This window comes from Asterias rubens, chromosome 17 (assembly GCF_902459465.1).
Source record: "Asterias rubens chromosome 17, eAstRub1.3, whole genome shotgun sequence".
NCBI lineage: Eukaryota > Metazoa > Echinodermata > Asteroidea > Forcipulatida > Asteriidae > Asterias > Asterias rubens.
The window spans coordinates 2,937,825-2,959,490 of NC_047078.1; the positions used below are offsets into that span (position 1 = coordinate 2,937,825).

General features: G+C 38.6%; 2 protein-coding genes and 1 long non-coding RNA gene across 3 annotated transcripts in view; 2 read left to right on the forward strand and 1 right to left on the reverse strand.

The window, feature by feature from the left end:
• Positions 1-2,738: 2,738 nt before the first annotated feature.
• LOC117301559 lies at positions 2,739-9,109 on the forward strand. The gene is made up of 9 exons (XM_033785590.1): positions 2,739-2,953; positions 3,844-3,993; positions 4,496-4,747; positions 5,576-5,626; positions 5,792-6,259; positions 6,708-6,811; positions 7,154-7,342; positions 8,255-8,403; positions 8,917-9,109. The coding sequence occupies exons 1-9, from the start codon at positions 2,804-2,806 to the stop codon at positions 8,964-8,966; spliced, it is 1,563 nt and encodes a 520-aa protein (XP_033641481.1). The 5' UTR covers positions 2,739-2,803; the 3' UTR covers positions 8,967-9,109.
• Positions 9,110-10,527: 1,418 nt separating this feature from the next.
• LOC117301835 lies at positions 10,528-12,339 on the forward strand. The gene is made up of 2 exons (XR_004520350.1): positions 10,528-11,076; positions 11,239-12,339. It is a non-coding gene; the product is annotated as an uncharacterized LOC117301835 (long non-coding RNA).
• Positions 12,340-15,103: 2,764 nt separating this feature from the next.
• LOC117301628 (transmembrane protein 145-like) overlaps positions 15,104-21,666 on the reverse strand; it is a 28,374-nt gene continuing 21,811 nt past the window's right edge. Inside the window, exons 14-15 of the mRNA XM_033785649.1 lie at positions 18,220-18,321; positions 15,104-15,607 (exon numbers count right to left, since the gene is read on the reverse strand). Of these exons, the coding sequence (XP_033641540.1) occupies positions 15,539-15,607; positions 18,220-18,321 (171 nt within the window). The 3' untranslated portion in view covers positions 15,104-15,538. The remainder of the gene's footprint in view (positions 15,608-18,219; positions 18,322-21,666) is intronic.

A 21,666-nucleotide genomic window follows, 5' to 3' on the forward strand; every position in this document is an offset into this window, starting at 1 on the left:
AGCAATATGCAATAACTAAACATTTGGTTTGTTATCATGTTTTTATCAAGGAAGAAATTTCATGCTAAGCAAATTTGTGTGCTTAGTAGCTCTATGAAATTGGGCCCAGATTAGTAGGATCACTGCTCTAACTTTTAATCATGGTTGTCGACAAAACAAACATTTTTATATAGAGCTGCTTTGAAGCAGACAAATACTGCATACAAATCCCCGAAAATAACAAAAATTATTACAGTCACAAATTGTACAAAATAAATGACATAGTATTGTGGCTGGACCTTTAATATTCTGGTAAAGCATACATTTGTTTTTCTTAGCAGTGTGCGGGTCCGCCACCAATTACCGATTTCCCCAAGAAAAATTTAACAAGGTACAAAACTCAGTTACATATAAAAGGGAACAGGATGATGATGCTTTTCTTTACTGAACATAAAACACTCCTTGACCTAGGTGTCACATCAATGGTCCCGTCCCATGTTCGTGACATGACCCTTATCATTTTGTCACTTTCTCAACTTTGACAGTATTTCAAACACAACATTCTCTTTAAAAGGATTCTAACCTTTTTGTTTACTTTTCAACTGATGAACTTCTTGATGGATGGAAATCATTTTGTGTTTGTAATTTATTTGTTTGTGGCTGGGGGTGTTGTATACCTGTTTTAATACCCTTCGTGATATTTATAATTATCTTTTTGTTTCTATGGTGAAATGCCATGCTGAACCTGCATCCTGAAATACTGTTGTTTATATTTATGTTTTATTTTAGTATTTCAATGAGACTTTTCTATGCTGACTATTAATTATTCAAAAGCATACAAACATGCAAACGCCACAGTGTTTGAGCGCAGCTGTGTGTGTCTAGGACTAAAACATGGGGGGGTCCAGGGAATTCAATCCGCTGGAGATTCGGTTCCCCGTGATGGGAAATTAACATGAGCGGGAGTATGATTCAAAAGAAGTCGATATCAGAAGACGTTTATACCATAGAGCTATATATATTGACTAGAGCGCTAACTTGCTCTGCGTTTTGAAGCCACCCTGGGCGCAGACATGTTTGTTGCGTGAATTCGGAATTTTAAGAGAACACACATTGCCGCGATTATTTTACATTCGGCGTGTGCGTATACGTACGCAGCTGTCCACTCGCGTACGTCCGCGCTATGAAAACCGTAACTTCGACTTGATTGCCGTACTAAAAAAAGTAAACGCGCCTTTTAATCATGACGCACATGACGCTCGCAGTTTGTGCGCTGATCAGCAGATTGTGCGTTCACATTTACTGCATTTTTTGCTTCGATGGCACATAAAAAAGAACAGACGCACGATCATGCAAATAGCCGTACAATTGCCGTACAAAATTTCAAGCTTTTGTATTGGTTTGTACATAAACATGGATGCGCCCACATGGCTTCAAAACTTTAGTGCGTGTATAACGGGGTGTTAGCGCTCTAGTCAATATATATAGCTCTATGGTTTATACACAGTTCACCATAATTTGGGAATCTCCTGCCTGGGCTACGCCGCTTGGCTTGAGTTACTGCCTGGGAAACCACGTGTCGACATTTTAGAGATACATCGTACAAACAATGCACTTACTGCTCCTTCAAGTCGTATAACACCTTCCGTTTAGAGCTAATGACTGGCCATTGCGGACCTGTCATCAAATTATTTTGCACTATTGTATTCAATGGAACATTTAACGGAGACAATATAATTATTTAAAATAGTTGCTGAGGTAAAGGGATAAAATTATTTTTCGAAGAGAGATTTTTAGATTTGTATCTATTTTTTTTTTTACTGTAAATATGAATACTGTGGCTTGCTGCTTCAAAAGCAGCATTCGTTTGTATCGATTGAACAATGAAAATAATTATTATAAAAAGATTAAATAATACATATTTTTACGTGATGGAATTGGTGCACCTCTCCAGCGGATATGCATAATATGATATATAAATAACAATAATTATGTTTCGATGCAATGGAATGAGGTTACTTTTAAAAGTTAAAATAATTAAATTATGGATCGCTCAAAAAATTCAAAGAGGCGAAGCCAATTTAATGGATCATTCCATCTTTCCAACGAATGAAAGTTTTATCTCCACGGCACGAATTTAAAACATTTATCTATACTTTACAGTGAATTGTTGTACAGTCATAAAACAAAATATTATTAAAGGATAGCCTATGCTCGATCGTACTGCGTGTTGTGTTAAATGGCGTGCAAAGGTTGAAAAATTAAAACATTTATTTAGTTTTATTTTATTTTGTTCCACATTCAACACAAAGCTCATGGCTCATATTTTCGCCCCTTCTCCTACTATAATTCAGAATATTTTCAATTAAGAGTGTACTCACGCCCACGGTCACCTTGTGCTCCAGAATCAGTAATGGTCCAAAACACGGACACGTGGCGCCTTTCGTTCGGTCCGAAAACATGGCCACCACTTCAGTTCAGGCAAAACGTGCTTTAAAACAATCCATGTTGTTCACAAAATGGGAATGTCGGGAACGTCAGACTACATCTCTAATCATCCTTCCTGAGCAAAGAGCAATAAGTCCATCGAAATCCAAAGAAAATCCAAAGAATTATTCCGAACTGTTGGAGAAGTTTTTAAAAACAACCGCCCCGCCCCTCTCGCACCCTCGACCAAAATCAAAATAGAGGGCGTTAACTCCAGTATCGATTATTCGAAACCGTATTTTGAACCGCAGTGCATGGTGGGAGTTCTTCATTCACACAGCGGTAGATTTGTAAACATTTGTTTCTGAACTAAAGTTGTAGCTGAAACAGCGACAAAATGCAGCATTTTGCAGACGATCGTCGTCACCGCAGTGCTACTCATCGAATCACTCAGAAGAACATGGGTAAAAGACCTGTCAAAGTCGTTCCAGTTGGTGCTTGGGTTGAGCTAGAACCTCAGAGTTGCTGTACGAGTTATAAAGCGATCGTAAGTCCTAAATACTGAAAAATAGTAAACAAACTACAAAACTTTACAAGTTGAAGTTGGCTACTACTTCCTTAAATTTTATAAACCATTCCAAAAGGCAATTTTTGTTGTGTTTACTGCACAGGGTTTCTCGCTATGAATCGCTCATCAACAAATTCCGTAATACTGAAGTAAGGATCTCTGCTCACTTTTGTTGTACAGAATCAAGATTATTTTACAAAATTTGAGAGATTTTCCAAGGCAAAGGCAAAGGAAAGGATCCTACCCCAACCAAAAAGAAACAACAACTTAAGTTCGCCATGATGGTTTAACTGCAACTAAAATATTAATATTACCAGTGACTTAAAATGTTTAATTTGAAGTTTTCCATCAGTTTTGATGGTGAAGTTGAGACGTGTAAGTGATGCAAGGCAAGGGGCAATACTTCATAAAATGTGTTACATTTTAAATTAAATTCTGCATAGCAATTAGCATAGCGTAATAACTGACACTAGTTTCTGCCAAATAAGAGAAAACCTTTGATTTTCCAAGCTCATTCTTTTTCCAATTTTCTACCCAATGCCAATGATCATTGATGGTCTAGATCTAAATTTACATGCAGGGATCAACATCTGTCATGTCTGTCCCAGTTACTAATTTCAGCAATATTTTTGATTTACAAATGCCCATGGCATTCTACTTTACTGCAAGACCTGTATGTTAAAGGGGCAGTCCATTTAAAAATTACCTTTCAAATCAAGCATCCCTTTTGAATTTTTTAATTTTGTATTTCCTACATGAAGTACAGAACCCTTCCTTTAAATAATAAATTTGATTCTAATTCTTTTTTTTTCAACAAAACTCTTCCTTTAAATTTCAAAAGCATTCAATATTATTTGTACATTTTGCAGCTGTCGGCAGAGAAGGAGGAGCAACGTATCAGTCAGGCCCAGGCTGAGAAACAAGCCAGGTTAGAACGCTTCCGTCGTGATGTCAAACAACGAGTCCGACAACTTCAGCAAATCAAAAGACAAGAGAATCTCCAGGAGTCCTTCCATGCTGTAAGTTTTCAATCCTCAGAGCAGGCATATTAAAGCACCAGCTTCATGCTTTTTTTAATAGTGTGGATCAAGTCCACTGATTTTGTTTTTAAACTACTTTTACATCACTGTTTCATATTGATTTATGTGTGGGTAAACTCAGAGGTTGACAAAATACATAATATGGGATAGTTGTTTGTTACCCAGTAAATCTTGTATGTGTATTCTGGTTTTTTTTCTTTTCTCTAGAGCACTTTAAAGAGACATGTTTATTTCTGATGTGTAATGCGCTATACAAGAATGGTAAATTATTATTATAGCAGATAAGTTCATATAGACCCAATAGAGGCCTAAGGTGCACAAAAATCCTACTGTTTGTGCACAAAAACTTAATCCTTTGAATTAGCCTATTAAAATTATTAGTAGTGAACCATATTGTGTAAGAATGCTTCAACCTTTAAGGCAGTGCCCAACTTTACGGCTCTGCTTTACACTGCAAAATTCTACCTGTTTTGCCCCAAAGGTTGAGATACAAAGCAACGTTGTCCAGCAGAGTTCACACGCAGCGGAACGTTCCACACCGAAGAAGGACCGATGCCTCTATCGCCATGACAACGAAGCCTTGACCATCGGGCAATCCTCGGACAACGCGACTTCGGGCAGCGATTCGGAGCAAGAGAATTCTCAGCAGTTGAGTGAAAGGTCGCACAGAGTTCATAGGGTCGTGACCCAGGCCAAGCGGAGCCTTGCTGCAAAGAAGGGATTTTATCAGCAGGTACAAGAAGACCCTTTTTTTGTTGTTTATCTCTCATGGTAGAGACTCTCAGTAGAGTGTCATGGCCGAGTGGTTAAGAGCATCGAATTCAAGTTCTGGTGCTAATTCACCGGAGTGTGGGTTCGAATCCCGGTCGTGACACTTCTGTCCTTCACCCAGGGGTATAAATGGGTACCTGCGAGGGTAGAGGTTGATATTGTGAATGAAAAGCTTTCGGAGCGCCACGGCAGCCCGGGGCTGTATACTCCCTAATGGGAGCTGGGAAATATTAAAGGGATGTTTATTGGCCCAATGACCAGGGGACTAATTGATACGGTTTATTGTGAAATGCTCTATATAAGAATTTGTTATTATTTGTTATTATGGTGTGATGTAGCTGAACTTTGTACCGCATCAGACTCAAGTTGTACTTTCTTTTAAAGTTTTGAGAAGAGATCATTAAAGGCACTCACTAGAGACCAGTATTCTCAATTGCTGTATCCCAGGCAACGTAAACAAACAAATCTGTGAAAATTTTGACTTGATTGGTCATCAAAGCTGCAAGAGAGAAAAAACACCCTTGTTGCAAAAATTTGTTTATTTTCCGATGCCTAAAAAGTCTGAAGTCTTTTATCCGATGACTGAGAATTGTTTATTTTATTTTATTTTATTTTTTTACTGAGAAATTACCCCTTTCTCAAAAACCAAAGTACTTCAAAGGGAGTCGCTTCTCGCAATGGTTCATACCAACAAATAGTGTATTTAAATATTACACACATTATAAAGTTGTACATGGTATCTCAACCAAAGTAAATCAGAAAGCATCTTTTTTTCTTTCATCTTTTACAGACGAAACTCCCAGGTGGCTCATGGGGAAGTGAATTCTCAAGAGATAAAAAGGTATTTCATTGTTAAAGTCATTGGTAACAAAAGATCAGGGTCAGATTATTATTTCACAACTCACACAAAAATGCAGAAACAACTGTAGAAAACATGGAACTATATCTATAGTAAAAAAAGGTGACAAAGTTACTTAAGCAAATTTGTTCTGTTGTGTTTGCCAAGAATGAACCAGTCCATTCAGAAGGACTTACACCAAGTCTAGGACAGCCGACCGATCTCCAAAGTCAAACGACAGAGAGCGATTCAAGAATCTCCCAACAGCCAACCGATGAACTCTCCAGCTACGGGGACTGCGTTGAAAACAATCGTCCACCAACCGAAAACAACCTCCCACCAACGTCACATGATCAAGACGCTCTCTACCGATTGGCTGGAGTCCCCGCAATAAAATCAGTGACTTTTGCTGGTGACCTTGGAAAGGTCAAATGTCGTGGAGATCAGGGTCATCAAACAGGGAGAGGTCACCAATCTGAGGCCTTTGATTTGTATGCAGATGAAATGAGGTCGAGACAAAAGGTCACGGAGAAGAGCAAGCAGGAGAAGGGTGGGGCCAAGACAATGCAACTGGGGGTTCCACGCAGTGTACCAGATTTGAGACCTGGGGTACATCTTGAAGAGAATAAAAGGAGGGTAAGTTAATTGGTTATACCATGGAGATCGAAGGAACCCTGAAAAATCACTTACAGGTATTATAGAGGATTTGTAGAGGAGACCAAATTAGTCGCAGGCAGTATTCATACTTGAAACACCAAACTGTGTTCCATGGGGTTCTTGGTTTATTGCCGTAAAACTACAACAATAAAAAAACGACAATCAGAATTTATCTATCAACAACAACTATCAACCCGAGCACTGTCTGCTGAACAACAAAGTTAGCACGAATTGCATTTCTAGAAAAATGAGCCAAAACTATTGGTATAATGCCGACGCACCTGACTTCCTTGTTTTGGGTTTCCACACTGTGCCATTGAATATTATACAATGATTAAGTTATACAACATATAACTGCAGCTGCGTGGCTAAAATTGATTTAAAAAAAATAATTGTTTGTTCTCTCTTTGCTTTGATCAATCAACAGACTGGCAACCAGTATTCAATGTATCGTCGACTCTTCATGGATATTGAAAGAGAACAGGTGCGAGAAAACATCAGGAAGAAGGACCATCAGAAAAATATACAGAGGTAAAAAATACACATCAGGGTGTTATACAGAAGCCAAGTAGTTAAGAGCATTAAATTAAAGTTCTGGTGGTTAAGTCATCGGAGTGTGGGTTAGGGTCCAAGTCGTGGCACTTGTGTCCTAGAGCAAGGTACTATAATTGCTTCTCTTCACAAAGGGGTATAAATGGGTACCTGCGAAGGTAGAAGTTGATAATGTGTATGAAAAAGTTTGGAGCGCTACGCGTGCCCAGGTTGTATCATCCCCAGTGACCTGAGAAAGATTAAAGGAATGTATGTTATTGGCTCAACTTATTCCATTTTCATTCATTTGTTTCCTGATCGTCTCTGTTGACATTGAAACAGACTGAAAGAGGCGAAAGAAAAAGAAAGAAAGAAGATTGAAGCCGATGCCCAGAAGTGTGTAGAGCCAATAAACCCAACCGGAGAAACGGAACTGCAGATGGTCCAACGCCAGAGGGAGGAACAGCAACAGGTTGAACAGCTGCTACAGAGGGAAAGGCAAAGGAAAAAGAAGAGCACTGAAATGGAAAGGTAGGTAAAATAACTGGGTTAAAATATTTCTCCAAAATACAAAAATCTACTTGGTAGTTGTAGAGAAGTCTTCCAAATTCCGAGAATAAAAACTATGCCGTTGAAGTAGAGTACAAAACAAGACAAGTTCTCAAAAGAACATAATCTACCCAGCAAGTCAATACACACACAGCAAAACAAATATAATTTATGGGAAAGTTTGCGGTAACACCATGTAATGACTATCTCTAATGAGATGGGGGTGTTCTGGAAAGAACCGTTGGTTTCAACTCGACATTTCGATCAGTATGCTGTGACCCAGGCACCTCAGATCATCGTCCACCAAACTTCTAAACATTCCACGCACACGCCATTCATGGGGAGCCCGCTCCTTCTCACACTCTGGCCCATCACTATGGAACGAACTCCCCCCTAAACTCCGACAACTCACTACATATTCCAGCTTCAAATCCCATTTGAAAACTTATTTGTGTGCTTAACTATATTCTTTGCATTCTGGCTTCGGCATCTCTCCTGCGCCAGGAGTGTCTTTTAGACAGACATGGCGCATTATAAATTGCCACTATTATTACATGTATTATTATTATTATCGTCTTCTGGAGAAAGCTTTCTCAAGAAGACGATCAGAGCATAGTGATTGAAACGTCGAGTTGAAACCACTGGTTCTTTTCAGAACCACCCCAACTCATTAGAGATAGTCATTACATACATGGTATTACCACAATTCTTTCCATATCGTATTTCCGCCATGCAAAGTTTCAAATCATACTTAAATATATTTTTTAAATTAAATAGTAAGGTTTCAGTGATACCATGTAAACAAAATCTCTTTTGTGAGCAGTGGTGGCTCTGAGAAGAGCCAGAAGGTATTACTTGTTGTTTTCTAAGTTGATTTCATTTTGTTAATAATAGATACATCCGTGCATTGAAGGCTATGATGAGAGAGAAGATTCGTAAGTCTGGTGTTGAGTTGCCCCCATTGTGCGCCTGTGGACCAAGCATCTGGGATTCTAACCCCGATACCTGCGCTAATAACTGCATCTTCTATAAGAATCCAAAAGGTAATTATGAGTTTGTGCTTTTAACTTTATCGAGTTTGCTTCGAAGCATCCACCTTTATCACGCTGTCACCATCTTGGTCATGTTCCCTGTTTCCAATAACGGTAATGAATGCTAACATTCATTGCGCATGACACCAGACTATTATTCCGTCCAGCCTCAGTTCGGTTACAATGAGTTGGAATGGAGTAACATCAAGATGACCAGACCGTGATTAAGGTCTATAATGTGCAGAACTTTCAAAGTGGCACACAACACCAGGGTTATTATGTGATATTCAAGTTTCTGTGCAACTTGACTGGGGCAGTAGTCATGTCAACGCCTGAAGCAAGACACTGTAGTCTTATTATTAAGGCTTGAAAAGTCTATTTACACCATTTGTACATGAAGGTAATCCCTTGTATTTGATATACAACTTCCATCTTTTTCAGAGATTCAGATCTCATGTCTGGAGCCTATAACATCACAACCTAAAAGATGCTGAAATTTCGTTTGAATTTTGTTTTATCTTGCAGCATATGCAACGGCTCTACATACACTGTTGACATCATGTGACCTCAGCTAGCCGTAAGCAACCCCTAAGCTAGCTGTAAAAACCCGTCACTGAGCTTGAGTCCGATGCATTTGACCGCTCGGCTTTGCCACGTTCACGATATGCCACCTGGTGTCACAAAGCTGTAGTCGTACAAAAGTTGACACTGCTTTCCTTAAAAATAAATCAAGACAGCTGAAAACAAGATTAGAATGCCAGAGACACTATTTATTAGAAAGAAAAAAATTTGTTCTGATTATTAAAATTTACATCAATTCAAAAATTATTGACTCAATCTATTGCTCCCATTTAATTAAATAAAAACCAAACGCTAGAAGCACTGGACACCTTTTGTTATTGTCAAAGACCAGTATGCTCCAATGGGAGACTTTCTGGGACGATAGAGGGCAGCAGACTTACCGGGTAAATCCATTGTTCTCAGAATTATGCGCATGTTCAGAACTACGTAAACAATGGAAATTTACCCGGTATGTCTGCTGCCGCCTAGCGTTGGAAAGTCTCCTATTACCTCTTTTTCAAAGACTATGTTACTTATACAATCAACAGCTCTCTATTGCTCGTTTCCAAGTAAGTTTTTATAAGAATATACTTTTTGAGTCATTACCATTTGTGTCCAGTGCTTTTAAGGTGCAAATTTGACAATTTCAGTGAGTTCATTGCATTAATCTCAACCTGTCATACATGGCCCAATTTCAAAGCGTTGCTTAATAGCAAGCAAATTAGTGTGCTTAATCTTAAAGAAAAATCTGCTTAAGCATAAGCGGTTTTTCACAGATTTGAAAGAAAGTTTGCGGCCTACTTGCACGTTCACCATGGTTTGAAATTACGTCGTTAATTTTCATGCAGTTAGCAGCGCTATGAAAAGGAAATCGTACAGTAAGCTCCCACTTTCAAAGAGCTGCTTAAGCACAAAAATATGCAGACCAAAACAAAAATTTTCTAACCAGAATAAGGTTACCGGCCAAAATACCATGCAACATGTTCAATTTGTTACTGGTATCCTGCTCATTGTTGCTGTGCAGGGTTTTTTAAGCAGTAGTTTCTGCTTAAGCATTGAGCAGTGTCAAAAGTGTCAAAAGCCGCTACCTCGTGAATACCTGACGTCTTATTTATATAGACAAATTTTTTATAAAGAAACAAAATATACAATCCACTCAAATAAAATTATTAATATTTACAATCTATTGCTATACAAAAGGTATTGTGTTGACCTTTTTCTTGGAAAAAACTTATTGGAAATTACGAGTAGTTCATGATACATGTACAAGTTTCTGATGATTCGTGTACAGGACAATGTTTTAAAGGGTCATGTACTTTTTGGAGGACAACAAACACAATGTTCACAGATTTACATCAGTTGGAAGATTATAACAGTAGAAAGCTTCCCTGAAAATATTACGTGCTGAGGGGCTGTAGTTTTTGTGAAATTGGTAAAACAATTTTCGTCCTCACTAATCACGAGACAAAAATTATTTTAGCATGTAAAAATGTATTTTCATGACATTGTTTTACTCATTTCTCAAAAACTACAGCACCTCAGCATCTAATATTTCAAGGTACGCTTTCTACTATCATTATCTTCAAACTGTGTAGGTTTAATATAAATCTGTGGACTTTGTGTTACAAAAAGTACCCAAATCCTTTAATCCTGAACCCTTACGTTCTCTTAAATTATCTTCGGTCATCAATCCAGCCTCATGTCAAATCTACACAGTCCTCTCTTTTAGGACATGTACATGCTTCCTGAAGGCACTTAAAAGTCAAAGCTACGTATATGACTAAAAAAGCACTAACAAACTTTTCTTTTGTTCTGACCCCGGTGGGCACAACCAGTACTGCACATTGAAAGAGTTGCAACAACTTGCGATAAGCCATTTTGTGTCCTAAAACCGCACCGTCAAACACATGGTGAGAGACTATAGTTTGCCCATTTGGAGCAAGTTCGACATTTTAGTCGACTACTGACCAGCAATGTACATGCACAGTGACTCACTCACAGGAACGACTCGTTTGAAAATCTTGTCAACTATCGAGAATTCACTCTATTGCCTTCCCCATTTTTCACTGCAGTGTCACTGGTTCCCTTCTGCGCTTTACACACGCTAGAAACCATAGTCATGAGGTCAACCAGCAATGTACATGCGCAGTGACTCACTCACAGGAACGACTCGTTTGAAAATCTTGTCAACTATCGAGAATTCACTCTATTGCCTTCCCCATTTTTCGCTGCAGTGTCACTGGTTCCCTTCTGCGCTTTACACACGCTAGAAACCATAGTCATGAGGTCAACCAGCCTAGGTTTGGGTCAAAATACGCACAAAGTGCAAACTCGAACTTGCTCTAGGCATGTATATTATATGAATTACTCAGGATCGGATTCAAACCCAAGACCTTTGCAATTCTAGGGCATCTGGAGGTTGCTATAACAAAAGCTTGCACTAATCATGTGACAAAGCAAGAGTCTCTATAGTTTAAGGAATTAAACTTGTTACTAAGCAAGTCATTGTGCCAGACATTATTTAAATTTAACTCGCAAATTGCTTATTCTCTGAGGTAAAAGTAGCGCGAATAATCAGGAAATATTTCTAAGGCACTTCACATTATTATTACACTTAGAAAAGATTATAAAACCCTGTCTGTACTGATCACAAAAACACATCTACCCAATTTACGATCTACATCCATGATAAAAACATCAACTATATTACTAAACCACATTGCGAACCAACTGGGTAAATTGGAATTCATTAAAAATACCTATTTAGAATTTTTAGTTTCTGGTCAAATCGGACAAAAGTTTGACCAAGCATCTATAAATTGAACACATGATTTAACTGGCAAAATTCTCTGTTACTAATAGCGATTTTACAATGTACCTTAGATGTATGCTACATGATTTTTGTGTTCTCCTTCCCACTGAAATGGAAAATCTTGAAGCATATGAGAAACTATTGAAGGTGCACCAAGTCCAAGACCATGGGCAACAGATGGCATTGCCTCCATGCATTTCTAAGGCTGATACCGAGCTATATGCCAAACTTCATATGTATGTCTATTCTTGCAATAAGTTTGTGCAATATGACACATCTTTTTGTGAAAGGATAAGTCTTTACACGTTTACAAATAATTTTGAGATTTACTACTATAGAACTCAAACCTGCGACTGCCGGTTTAACGTGCCTGCACAATGCCAATTCTGAGCTTATTGTTTCTGCTTAGCAAGATTTTGTTGTGCTAAGCAACAATATGAAAGGACGGGTTTAGAATATTTCTTTTAATAATTACAAAATAATCCCTATGTGTGTACAAACTCAATGGAGCAATGCTACTTCTTTTTTTTTTTTACTATTTACACATTCACACCAAAAAAAAAAAAAAAAGAGGATTCCATCCATGCATACAGTAAAGTTTACAGAGTTTGCACAACAGGGTGAAACAAATTAAAGAGGTTTTAAACTATTGAGGGCTTTGTAGATCTACAAAACAATTTCAGTGTGACAACTTGATTGTAGAAATCAAACATGGCTGATTGGATTTGCAAATCCCAAACTTTGACCCAACTTTAAAAAAGCTTTATTCTCTAGATTTTTTTCTACAAAATTTGAATTTTTGTTTGATCCGTAACCAATATAGACACTGGACACTGTTGGTAATTGTCAAAGACTAGCTTCACAGTTAGTGTATCTCAACATAAGCATAAAATTACAAACCTGTGAACATCTGAGCTCAATCGGTCGTCGAAGTTGCGAGATAATAAAGAAACAAAAAAACACCCTTGTCACACAAAGTTGTGTCCTTTCAGATGCTTGATTTCGAGACCTCAGAAATCTGAGGTCTCGAATTAAAATTTGTGAAATTACTTCTTTCTTGAAAACTTAATTACTTCAGGGGGAGCCGTTTCTCACAATGTTTTATACTACCGACCTCTCCTCATTACTCGTCACCAAGTAAGGTTTTATGCTAATAATTATTATGAGTAATTACCAATAGTGTTCAGTGCCTTTAGAGAACTTTTGAGAAGAGCCACAACAACTCTGAAAGTTAATTGCCTTTTGTGACAAGGACATGTGGGCCTCTCTAATGTCATTCTGCACAACTCTGCCGCGCGTGCCTAGCATACGGGCATGCATATTGGACCTTAATTTGTCGGACGTTTGGTTGTGCAATGGGTTGTGATTGGTCAATAAGTAATGGGGTGGGGCTTAATGGATCGGTCTATTGTCAAAGAATCCAACTTTTCGCATTAGCTCCTTTCCTATACACCCCAATTAATAAAACTAGAAAAACAATTTAAATATCTCTACAAATAATCTGAATAAATTCAACTTTGGTCAATAGACTGCAAACTTTAGTGCAATTAAGAATCAACAAAAACACTCGCAAAATAACCCAAAACACAGAAATTTTAAATTATGAACAGAAACGATGTACATGTATCATATTAAAATGCACAAAGAAAATTATTGGAATCAAAATGAATGAAAATATAATTCCTGATACAAAATCAATGGTAAACAAAATGAAAAAATATAAAGCCTGAAACAGCAACTCTGAGTGTAAATTACAGTGTCGGATAGGCCTACCAACAAGGGGGTCAAAGGTCAGGGCCAGTCTAGAGGTAAAGGTCCCTATATATCCTGGGTCCAGTTTCATGGATCTGCTTAGCGCCGTATTCTGTGCTTACGGTTACAATTCTGTGCTTACTGTGCAAGTGCTGAATTTCTGCGCTAGCTGTGTAAGAGTAGAATGCCTAGTAATGTGGAGTAAGCACCACACAAGCAAATAAATTCCTGCTTACCCGTAAAATTCGCTGGTTGCAATTCCCTGCCTCCATAAGCACCAATTCTTTTTCTTTCAATAAGCAGAGCCATGATATTCGGCCCTGGCCATATTGCACCACAAGCAAGTCCTAAGACAATGCTACCTTGTGTATTTCCCTAATCCTGTATTACCCTAACATGTAAATTACAGGGTTTCGGAATATAGGGTTGTCGCAACTTAAAGACACTGGACGCATTTGCTAATTGTCAAAGACCAGTCTTCTCAGTTGGTGTATCTCAATATATGCACAAAATAACAAACCTGTGAACATTTGAACTCAATTGGTCATCGAAGTTGCAAGATAATAATGCAAGTAAAAACACTCTTGTCAGCTTGTTGGATGAAGTTGTGTGCTTTCAGATGCTTGATTTTGAGACCTCAAGTTCAAATTCTGAGGTCTCAAAACAAAATTTTAATATTTTAGTGGAAAATTACTTAACTCGAAAATTACTTATCTCGAAAACTATGTTACATGTACTTCAGAGTGAGCCATTTCTACACAATGTTTTACAGCCACAGCTCTCCATTGATTGCTATTAAACAAGTATGCAAACGGTGATTACTCAAAGTGTCCAGTGCCTTTAAGGGGTGTCAGAATATATGTAGACTCCTCACCCAGACTCACTCCTCCCCACCTTAATAATATTAATATCTTATCGCTACTATTACACACAATGTTTATTCAATAATTGCATAATTATTAACACACAAAAAGGCCACATATTCAACGTGAGGAATTCCACATACTGTAAGGTGGTGAACATAATGATGCTTCAATGATAAAAGTGTTTTAAAATACTTCAAAATAATTTCTTTTTTACTTTGGTGATCAGTCAACGTCTGGACCCGATTTCATAAAGCTATTCAGCAGAAAAATACTGCTTGACAAATTTCTTTGCTAAGTGACTGGGACACCAGACACAACAGTGTAAAATTAATGTAGTTTTGGCTGGTTACCCCATTCTGTTAAACAATATTTTTTGTGCTTAGCAAGTTTTTGTGTTTACAGGCTTAAGAGCTGCTTAAGCAGTCGGTAAATATTGCTTTAACAACTATCTGCTAGGCAGAAATGAGCAGGATACCAGTGAGTCACAAATCGTACATATGACATGAAATTGGGCCCTGGGGCACACATCAATGGGAGACTTTCTGGGACGATAGAGGGCAGCAGACTTACCGGGTAAATCCATTGTTCTCAGAATTATGCGCATGTTCAGAAGTACGTAAACAATGGAAATTTACCCGGTATGTCTGCTGCCACCTAGCGTTGGAAAGTCTCCTATTGTACATGTACATGTAGTTGCCAAGTGTGATATCACCATACAAATCACTATGGTAAAACTGACAATTTAATTTGTCTTGCGATGAATTTCATTGCTTTGTGAAATCGGCCCCTGATGTAATTTGATACTTGCTTTTGATTGGTCGGCTGTATTGTCCTAGAAGCTGCCATTGGACACATCTGAAGTCAGTTGCTTCTATGAATATTGCTTGATATTGTACATGTTGTGATGGTAAGCTCTGATGATGATGCACGCAAGACACTTCACGAAGGCAACGAAGATGATGGCCTCCATGCCTTGGCGCCCTTGAAATGCTCGAGTAGAAATTTACAATTTCCTCATATGGTGCCCTTTGCTAAAGAGAAAATGCCTTGATGCCCTTGCCCTTTCAAAAATGAAGCAAACCTGCCTGATGATCGTTCCATGAATGCCAAGACGAATACTGCTGGAAATTTATACAGAGGTCGTGACGGTAAGCTTTTATGATCGTTCCATGAAACCGTTGTTTCGGACGAAGGTGTTGCTACTACCGTTTTCATTTTCTCTTGCCTAGCGATAAAAGAATAAGGAAATACAAATGTTAGTAAGGTGATAATGTACAGGTACAGCATGATGGATTTTGGTTTTTACCCATATACACCGATGTGTGAATAGCAATTTTTAGAGTTAAAAGGTACAGCAACCGATTTCACAAAACGCTAGGATTAATCCTATTTCGAGATAGGACGAAGGACGAGTAACCCGTCCTAACGTAGGATGGGTCGGGTTCAATGCGTCCTAACGTCTTTGGGTACGGAATTTAACTCATCCCAAGTCCTAAGATTAATCCTAAGTTAGGAAGAGTTTGGTTATTCTGCGACAGGATTGGTGCTAAGGATAAAAAACATAATTGTTTTATCATTTTAGTCTAAAAGGTTACTGGTTTTATAGTTCATACTAAAGAACAATTTTTCCTGCAAAGTATTTCCCCATTACTGTACATGTGTATTCACCCATAATAATGTGTTAATTCAAGAAAACTTACATTTACTCCTATGGGTAGCAGTTTGTTACATGTATGCAAGAAGAAATGAAATAGGAGAGAATTAGTATCAAGTGTACAGGATTATAAGTATGAGCTCATCACAAACCTGAATTCTACTTTGGAGACCCTCTTTAAAGGAACATGTTGCTTTGGATCGGTCGAGTTGGTCTTTGAAAAGCGTTTGAAACAGTTTTTTATAAAATGCATTTATATGAGTAGAAAGACGTTGTAAAAGTAGAATACAATGATCCACACAAACATGCTTCGAAGTTGCGAGGTTTTCCTTTTACCTCGTCGACTAACACAGTCGGCCATTTATGGTAGTCATGGCCGACTATGTTAGTTCACACAGTAAAAGGAAAACCACGCAATTTCGAAGCAAACTTGTGTGGATCATTGTATTCTACTTTTAAAACATCTTTTCAACCTTATGCATTTTATAAAAAATGGTTACAAATGCTTTTTATAGACCAAATTGTCTGATCCAAGACAACGTGTTCCTTTAAAGGATTGTGATATCTTTTGTAAATCAAGTTTTTGGCTATGACATGAATCCCTACTCACTGTGAAGGAAGAGGTATGTATGAGGTATTACTAATAGAGGTTTAAGCTTCAATAGTCGTCAAGTTTTTTGAGGAAAAAAAAAAGTGAAAATCACAGAACAATGCAAACGAAAGTTGATGTCACATATTCCCAACCAATTATTCGCAAGGGTTGTGCTAAACTCTCTTGCGAATATCGCTGCGAAAACAAAGTTGTGACGTCAAATTCGCATCGCATTGCATTCGCAGGAAGTATGAACCAGGCTTTACTCATGCAATTTTTTCTTAGGTATTAAAAGTAGTAAGCAGTTCACTTTCAAACGCAATTATCTCCAAACAGAATTTTTTCTGTGGTGCGCCACACATCACCATTGCACAACCAAGGAATTTTATGGGGAAATAACCCACAATTACAGCAAAGACTCTACCTACAAGTTGCTTCAAATCCCAATGGCTACAAAACACTTTTAAACAATGTATTCAAAACTGAAAGCACCAGCAAATAAATTGTAACACCGGCAAAATTGGGGGGAAAAAAAGCACAGCTGAAATGGAAAACGCTACAAGATGAAGACGTGACAATTCATGTATGCAAAAAATTAATTAATTCGAATTTTTGTGGAAATAATAAAGGCACTGGACACTATTGGTACAGTATGTAATTACTAAAATAACGAGCAATGGAGAGCTGGTGATAGTATAAAACATTGTGAGAAACGGCTCCCTCTGAAGTAATGTAGTTTTTGAGAAAGATCAAATATTTGAATTTGATTTTGAGACCTCAGAATTAGATTTTGAGGTCCCGAAATCAAGCATCTGAAAGGTGTGCATCTGGGTGTTTTTTCTTCCATTATTTTCTCGCAACTCCGACGACCAGTTGAGTTCAAATTTTCACATGTTGGTTATTTTATGCATAATGTTGAGATACACCAAGTGAGAAGACTGGTCTTTGACAATTAACAAAGGTGTCTAGTGTATTTAAGTAAGCAGGCTCTAAAAAAGCAGCATGAGGAGTAGTTCATCTTTAACCGTGGTATTCCTTTAAACACAGAGGATCTCTCTACTTCTCTGTCTTAGATCTTGTCTTTGTACAACGCATTTATTTATTTATTTTCAAAACTTTCTTATGTCACAGGTTTTAAAGATACTGGACACTATTGGTAATTGTCAAAGACCGGATGCTTGATTTCGAGACCTCAAGTTCTAAATCCGAGGTCTCAAAATCAAATTCGTGGAAAATTACTTCTTTCTCAAATACTAATTTACTTCGCCTTGAACACCCAGCAGAATTCTCAAACTTAGGCAGTATCCGAATTGACGGCTATGGCTCCAGCTACGGCCGGATCACCGCGTCATCATGCATTGAAGTAAAGGATGCCCTTAGCAACACCCCTGGCAACGATCGTAGCCACAGCCGTAGCCACCACTTCGGACATGGCCCTACTCCCAAGGCAGAAGAATAAATAGCAAGACAAGTCCTCAAATGAAAAATCCACAAAACAAAGTAGATACATGTACTCTTACTACAAACTGAATACACACCGATACCTAACCATGCAATGCCTCACTACCCAAACGTATGAACGTCTTCTTACCAAACTAGATCTAAACATAGATGCTACTTCTCTATCTCTTTGTGTTGTCTCTGGTGTTTTATGGTTGGTATTGAGTGAATCTGAGGCTGGTTGACTTGCATTCTATGGAATAGTACAAGTGAAGGGCAAACAGATTCAGAAATCCAAAGTAAAAAAGTTGTTGACTGGAAGAGCACGAGAGGAAAAAAAGGTGACTCAAAAGTGGGGCACCATTTACAGTCTATGCAAAAGAAAGTCTGAAATCCACTTGACTGCAAGAATGTTCTACTAGTATAGAGGGCCCTTTTCAAAAACCAGGGCTCAATTTCATAGAGCTGCTAAGCACACAAATTTGCTTAGCATGACATTTTCTTCCTTGATAAAAACAGGATTACCAACCAAATTTTCACTTGATTTTCAGGATAAGCAAACAACACCTGAATACCAATATCAAGCAATATGCAACAAATGGAAATTTGGTTGGTAATCCTGTTTTTATCAAGGAAGAAATTTCATGCTAAGCAAATTTCTTTGCTTAGCAGCTCTTAGAAATTGGGCCCTGGTTTCGGCTCCAGATTCGGCTCAGGCTAGCTTGGTTACTCAATTAATTTTATGTACATGCTCAGGGCTTCAGACTAGAGAACAAAGTCTGAAGCCGAATCAAAAGCCAAAGCCGTGTTTTTGAAAGGGGCCTATGGCACATCTAGTGAATACAAAGAACAAGCGCCTGTTGTAATGGAATGTTCCAGCCGTCCCATGAAATGAACTAGCATTCTACATGTTCTATGAAATAGTACAAGTGAGGTCCAAACTAAAAGTTTGACGACCAGGAGAGCACGAGGTTTAAAGAGGCGTCTCAAAAGTTGGGCACTATAGTCAGGCTTGATACTTGGTCCTTGAAAAAAAAAGTAGGAACATTATGATTTCACCGAGTACAAGGGCTGACCTACATGTACATTACACATCTAGGCTTTAAGACACTGGACACTATTGGTAATTGTCAAAGACTAGCCTTCACAGTTGGTGTATCTCAACATATGCATCAAATAACAAACCTGTGAAAATTTGAGCTCAATCGGTCATCAAAGTTGCGAGATAATAATGAAAGAAGAAAACGCCCTTGTCACACAAAGTTGTGTGCGTTCTAGATGGTTAATTTCGAGACCTCAAGTTCTAAATCTGAGGTCTCGAAATCAAATTCGTGGAAAATTACTTCTTTCTAGAAAACTATGTACTTCAGAGGGAGCCGTATCTCACAATGTTTTATACCATCAACCTCTCCCCATTACTCGACCCGTCACAAAGAAAGGTTTCATGCTAATAATTATTTTGAGTAATTTAGTTGACTTTTCAGGCTACAGTATTTAACCACAGTCATTCAGATTTTTCCAAGGGCAAACACAATCTGAAATCAAACCTAACATGCACATGTAGGAAGATTATCAAGCCTGTATAGTAGATGCAAAATAAGTTCTCCTGAGCACACACTTGCAATCCATTGGACCGCCAGAACAATCTACTAGAATGAATCATTGCACTGATTCTGCTGAAGTACAAGACTAATCTTACATGAGTGTAATGCGCAGAAGTTTGGACCGGTCCAATCAACTGTTTTAGCAGTCCAAACACAAGGCAGAATTTTCTTCTAATGTCGATGATAAGATAAGTCCTATATAGAAAAGTTTGCGGTCACACCATGTAATAACAATCTCTAAATGAGTTGGGGTGGTTCTGAAAAGAACCGTTGGATTAACTCGACGTTTCGATCAGTATGCTCTGATCGTCTTCTGGAGAAGATAAGTCCTGGTTGCGTCACTGTTTGTGCAAATTGTTTAGAAAAAGAGCAAGAGAACAACATTTAAAAATATTCCTACAAACTGCTGTACGTTGGGTATGTTTTTGAAATAGCAAAATAAAGCATTGTGGTTAAGTTCATGCAGCTTTTAGCAGAGCAAAAAATGTGTACTTAACAAATTGTCACTAAGGAACATTCATAAACAAACAACCATGGGGCATTGGATTTTAGTACTGAAGCTAGAAACGACTCTTGAATGGGTGGAAAGCATTTCTATGAAGTACATGTACATGTAACATCGTAAATGTCTACTGAACTGTAAGGCCTTGCATTTCATCTTTAAAATGGTAATGCCACTTTCAATTTGAAAAACTCAAAATTTGTGGCAATCTTTTGAAGGGGCACCGCTGTCATCAAGATCAGGGCAACAGAGGGCATGGCCTTCGTGTCAACCCAGGACTGACTGTTCTACATGTAAGAACACCTTGGGACAAATAATAATTTGGGGGGCTAATCATCCTTACTTGCAGCTAAGAGCTGAATTGCGAAGGACGCGGCTACAAGTGTTTGAGAAGCTGGCATTCAAGGGCGCCTTTGGCTGCCAGCCACATCAACCCATTATGACCACGGAGCACAGCCAGAGATCGAAAGTGTTTGATTGTTTCCTGAGGGAGGAAAACCGGATGGTCTGGAAAACCCTCGTGGCACAGCAGAGAATCAACGCACAACTCAACTCAAATTTGGCCCCGGCCGTGAATCAATCCGGGGTCACCTTGGTGAGAGGCGAGCGCTTTACGCACAAGCCAACCATGCCACCCATGACAAGCATGGTCTACTGAACGCCAACATGATGGGTGACAATTACAATGGTGCTGGTGTTGACTTTAACTTATTTATAGCTAGTTCCCGTTTGACGCCACGTCGGCCATCTTTTTACTGGCAAATTGTGCCAAACTACATGAAGTATTTAGTAAAGGACCTTTTCCAGCAGTTACAAAGCGCTACAGCAAAACAAATGACAACCACAAAGGAAATGTATGGAACAAACGAGTGAGTTTTAAGATAATTAAATTGGAACTAGGAAGTGGAAGTCGTATCAACCAATGAATGTGGTAACAATGGCCGCCATCTTTGATGAAAGGTGTACTGGTGAAAGGCTGGCATGGCAGAGAGTCAAGCGCAGCGCGTACACACGTGCACTTTACATTGTTTTACATGAAAAATGGTGGTCATTGACGTCATGTGCTATCCATCTATTAAGTTCCAGAGTGTAGGAGCAGTGATGGTATCTCGCCTTCTTATTTGCCTTTGGAAAATCCAGGTTAGTTTGGCAATATGACTGCAAAACCCATAGAGTTATATATAAGAACTAGAGGGCGCACTGGTCATGCTTCTTGCACAAACGCGGCGGAACTGCAAGGAGACACGCGCGCCCTTCTGCACGCGCGTTGAATATGAAGTGCTTGTTAGAATTTGTTTGTATTGAACGCTGACGCGATGCTGTTTTGTCAACTTACAAAATGGTCGCACAAACACTCGCTGTGCGATGCCTGCTTTGTCAACTTAGAAAATGGCCGCCTGCGCGCATGCCAGGACGCGTATATAGGACAGTGCGCCCTCTAGTTCTTATACATAACTCTATGTCAAAACCATGTGCGTTTTTTGTTAAAAAC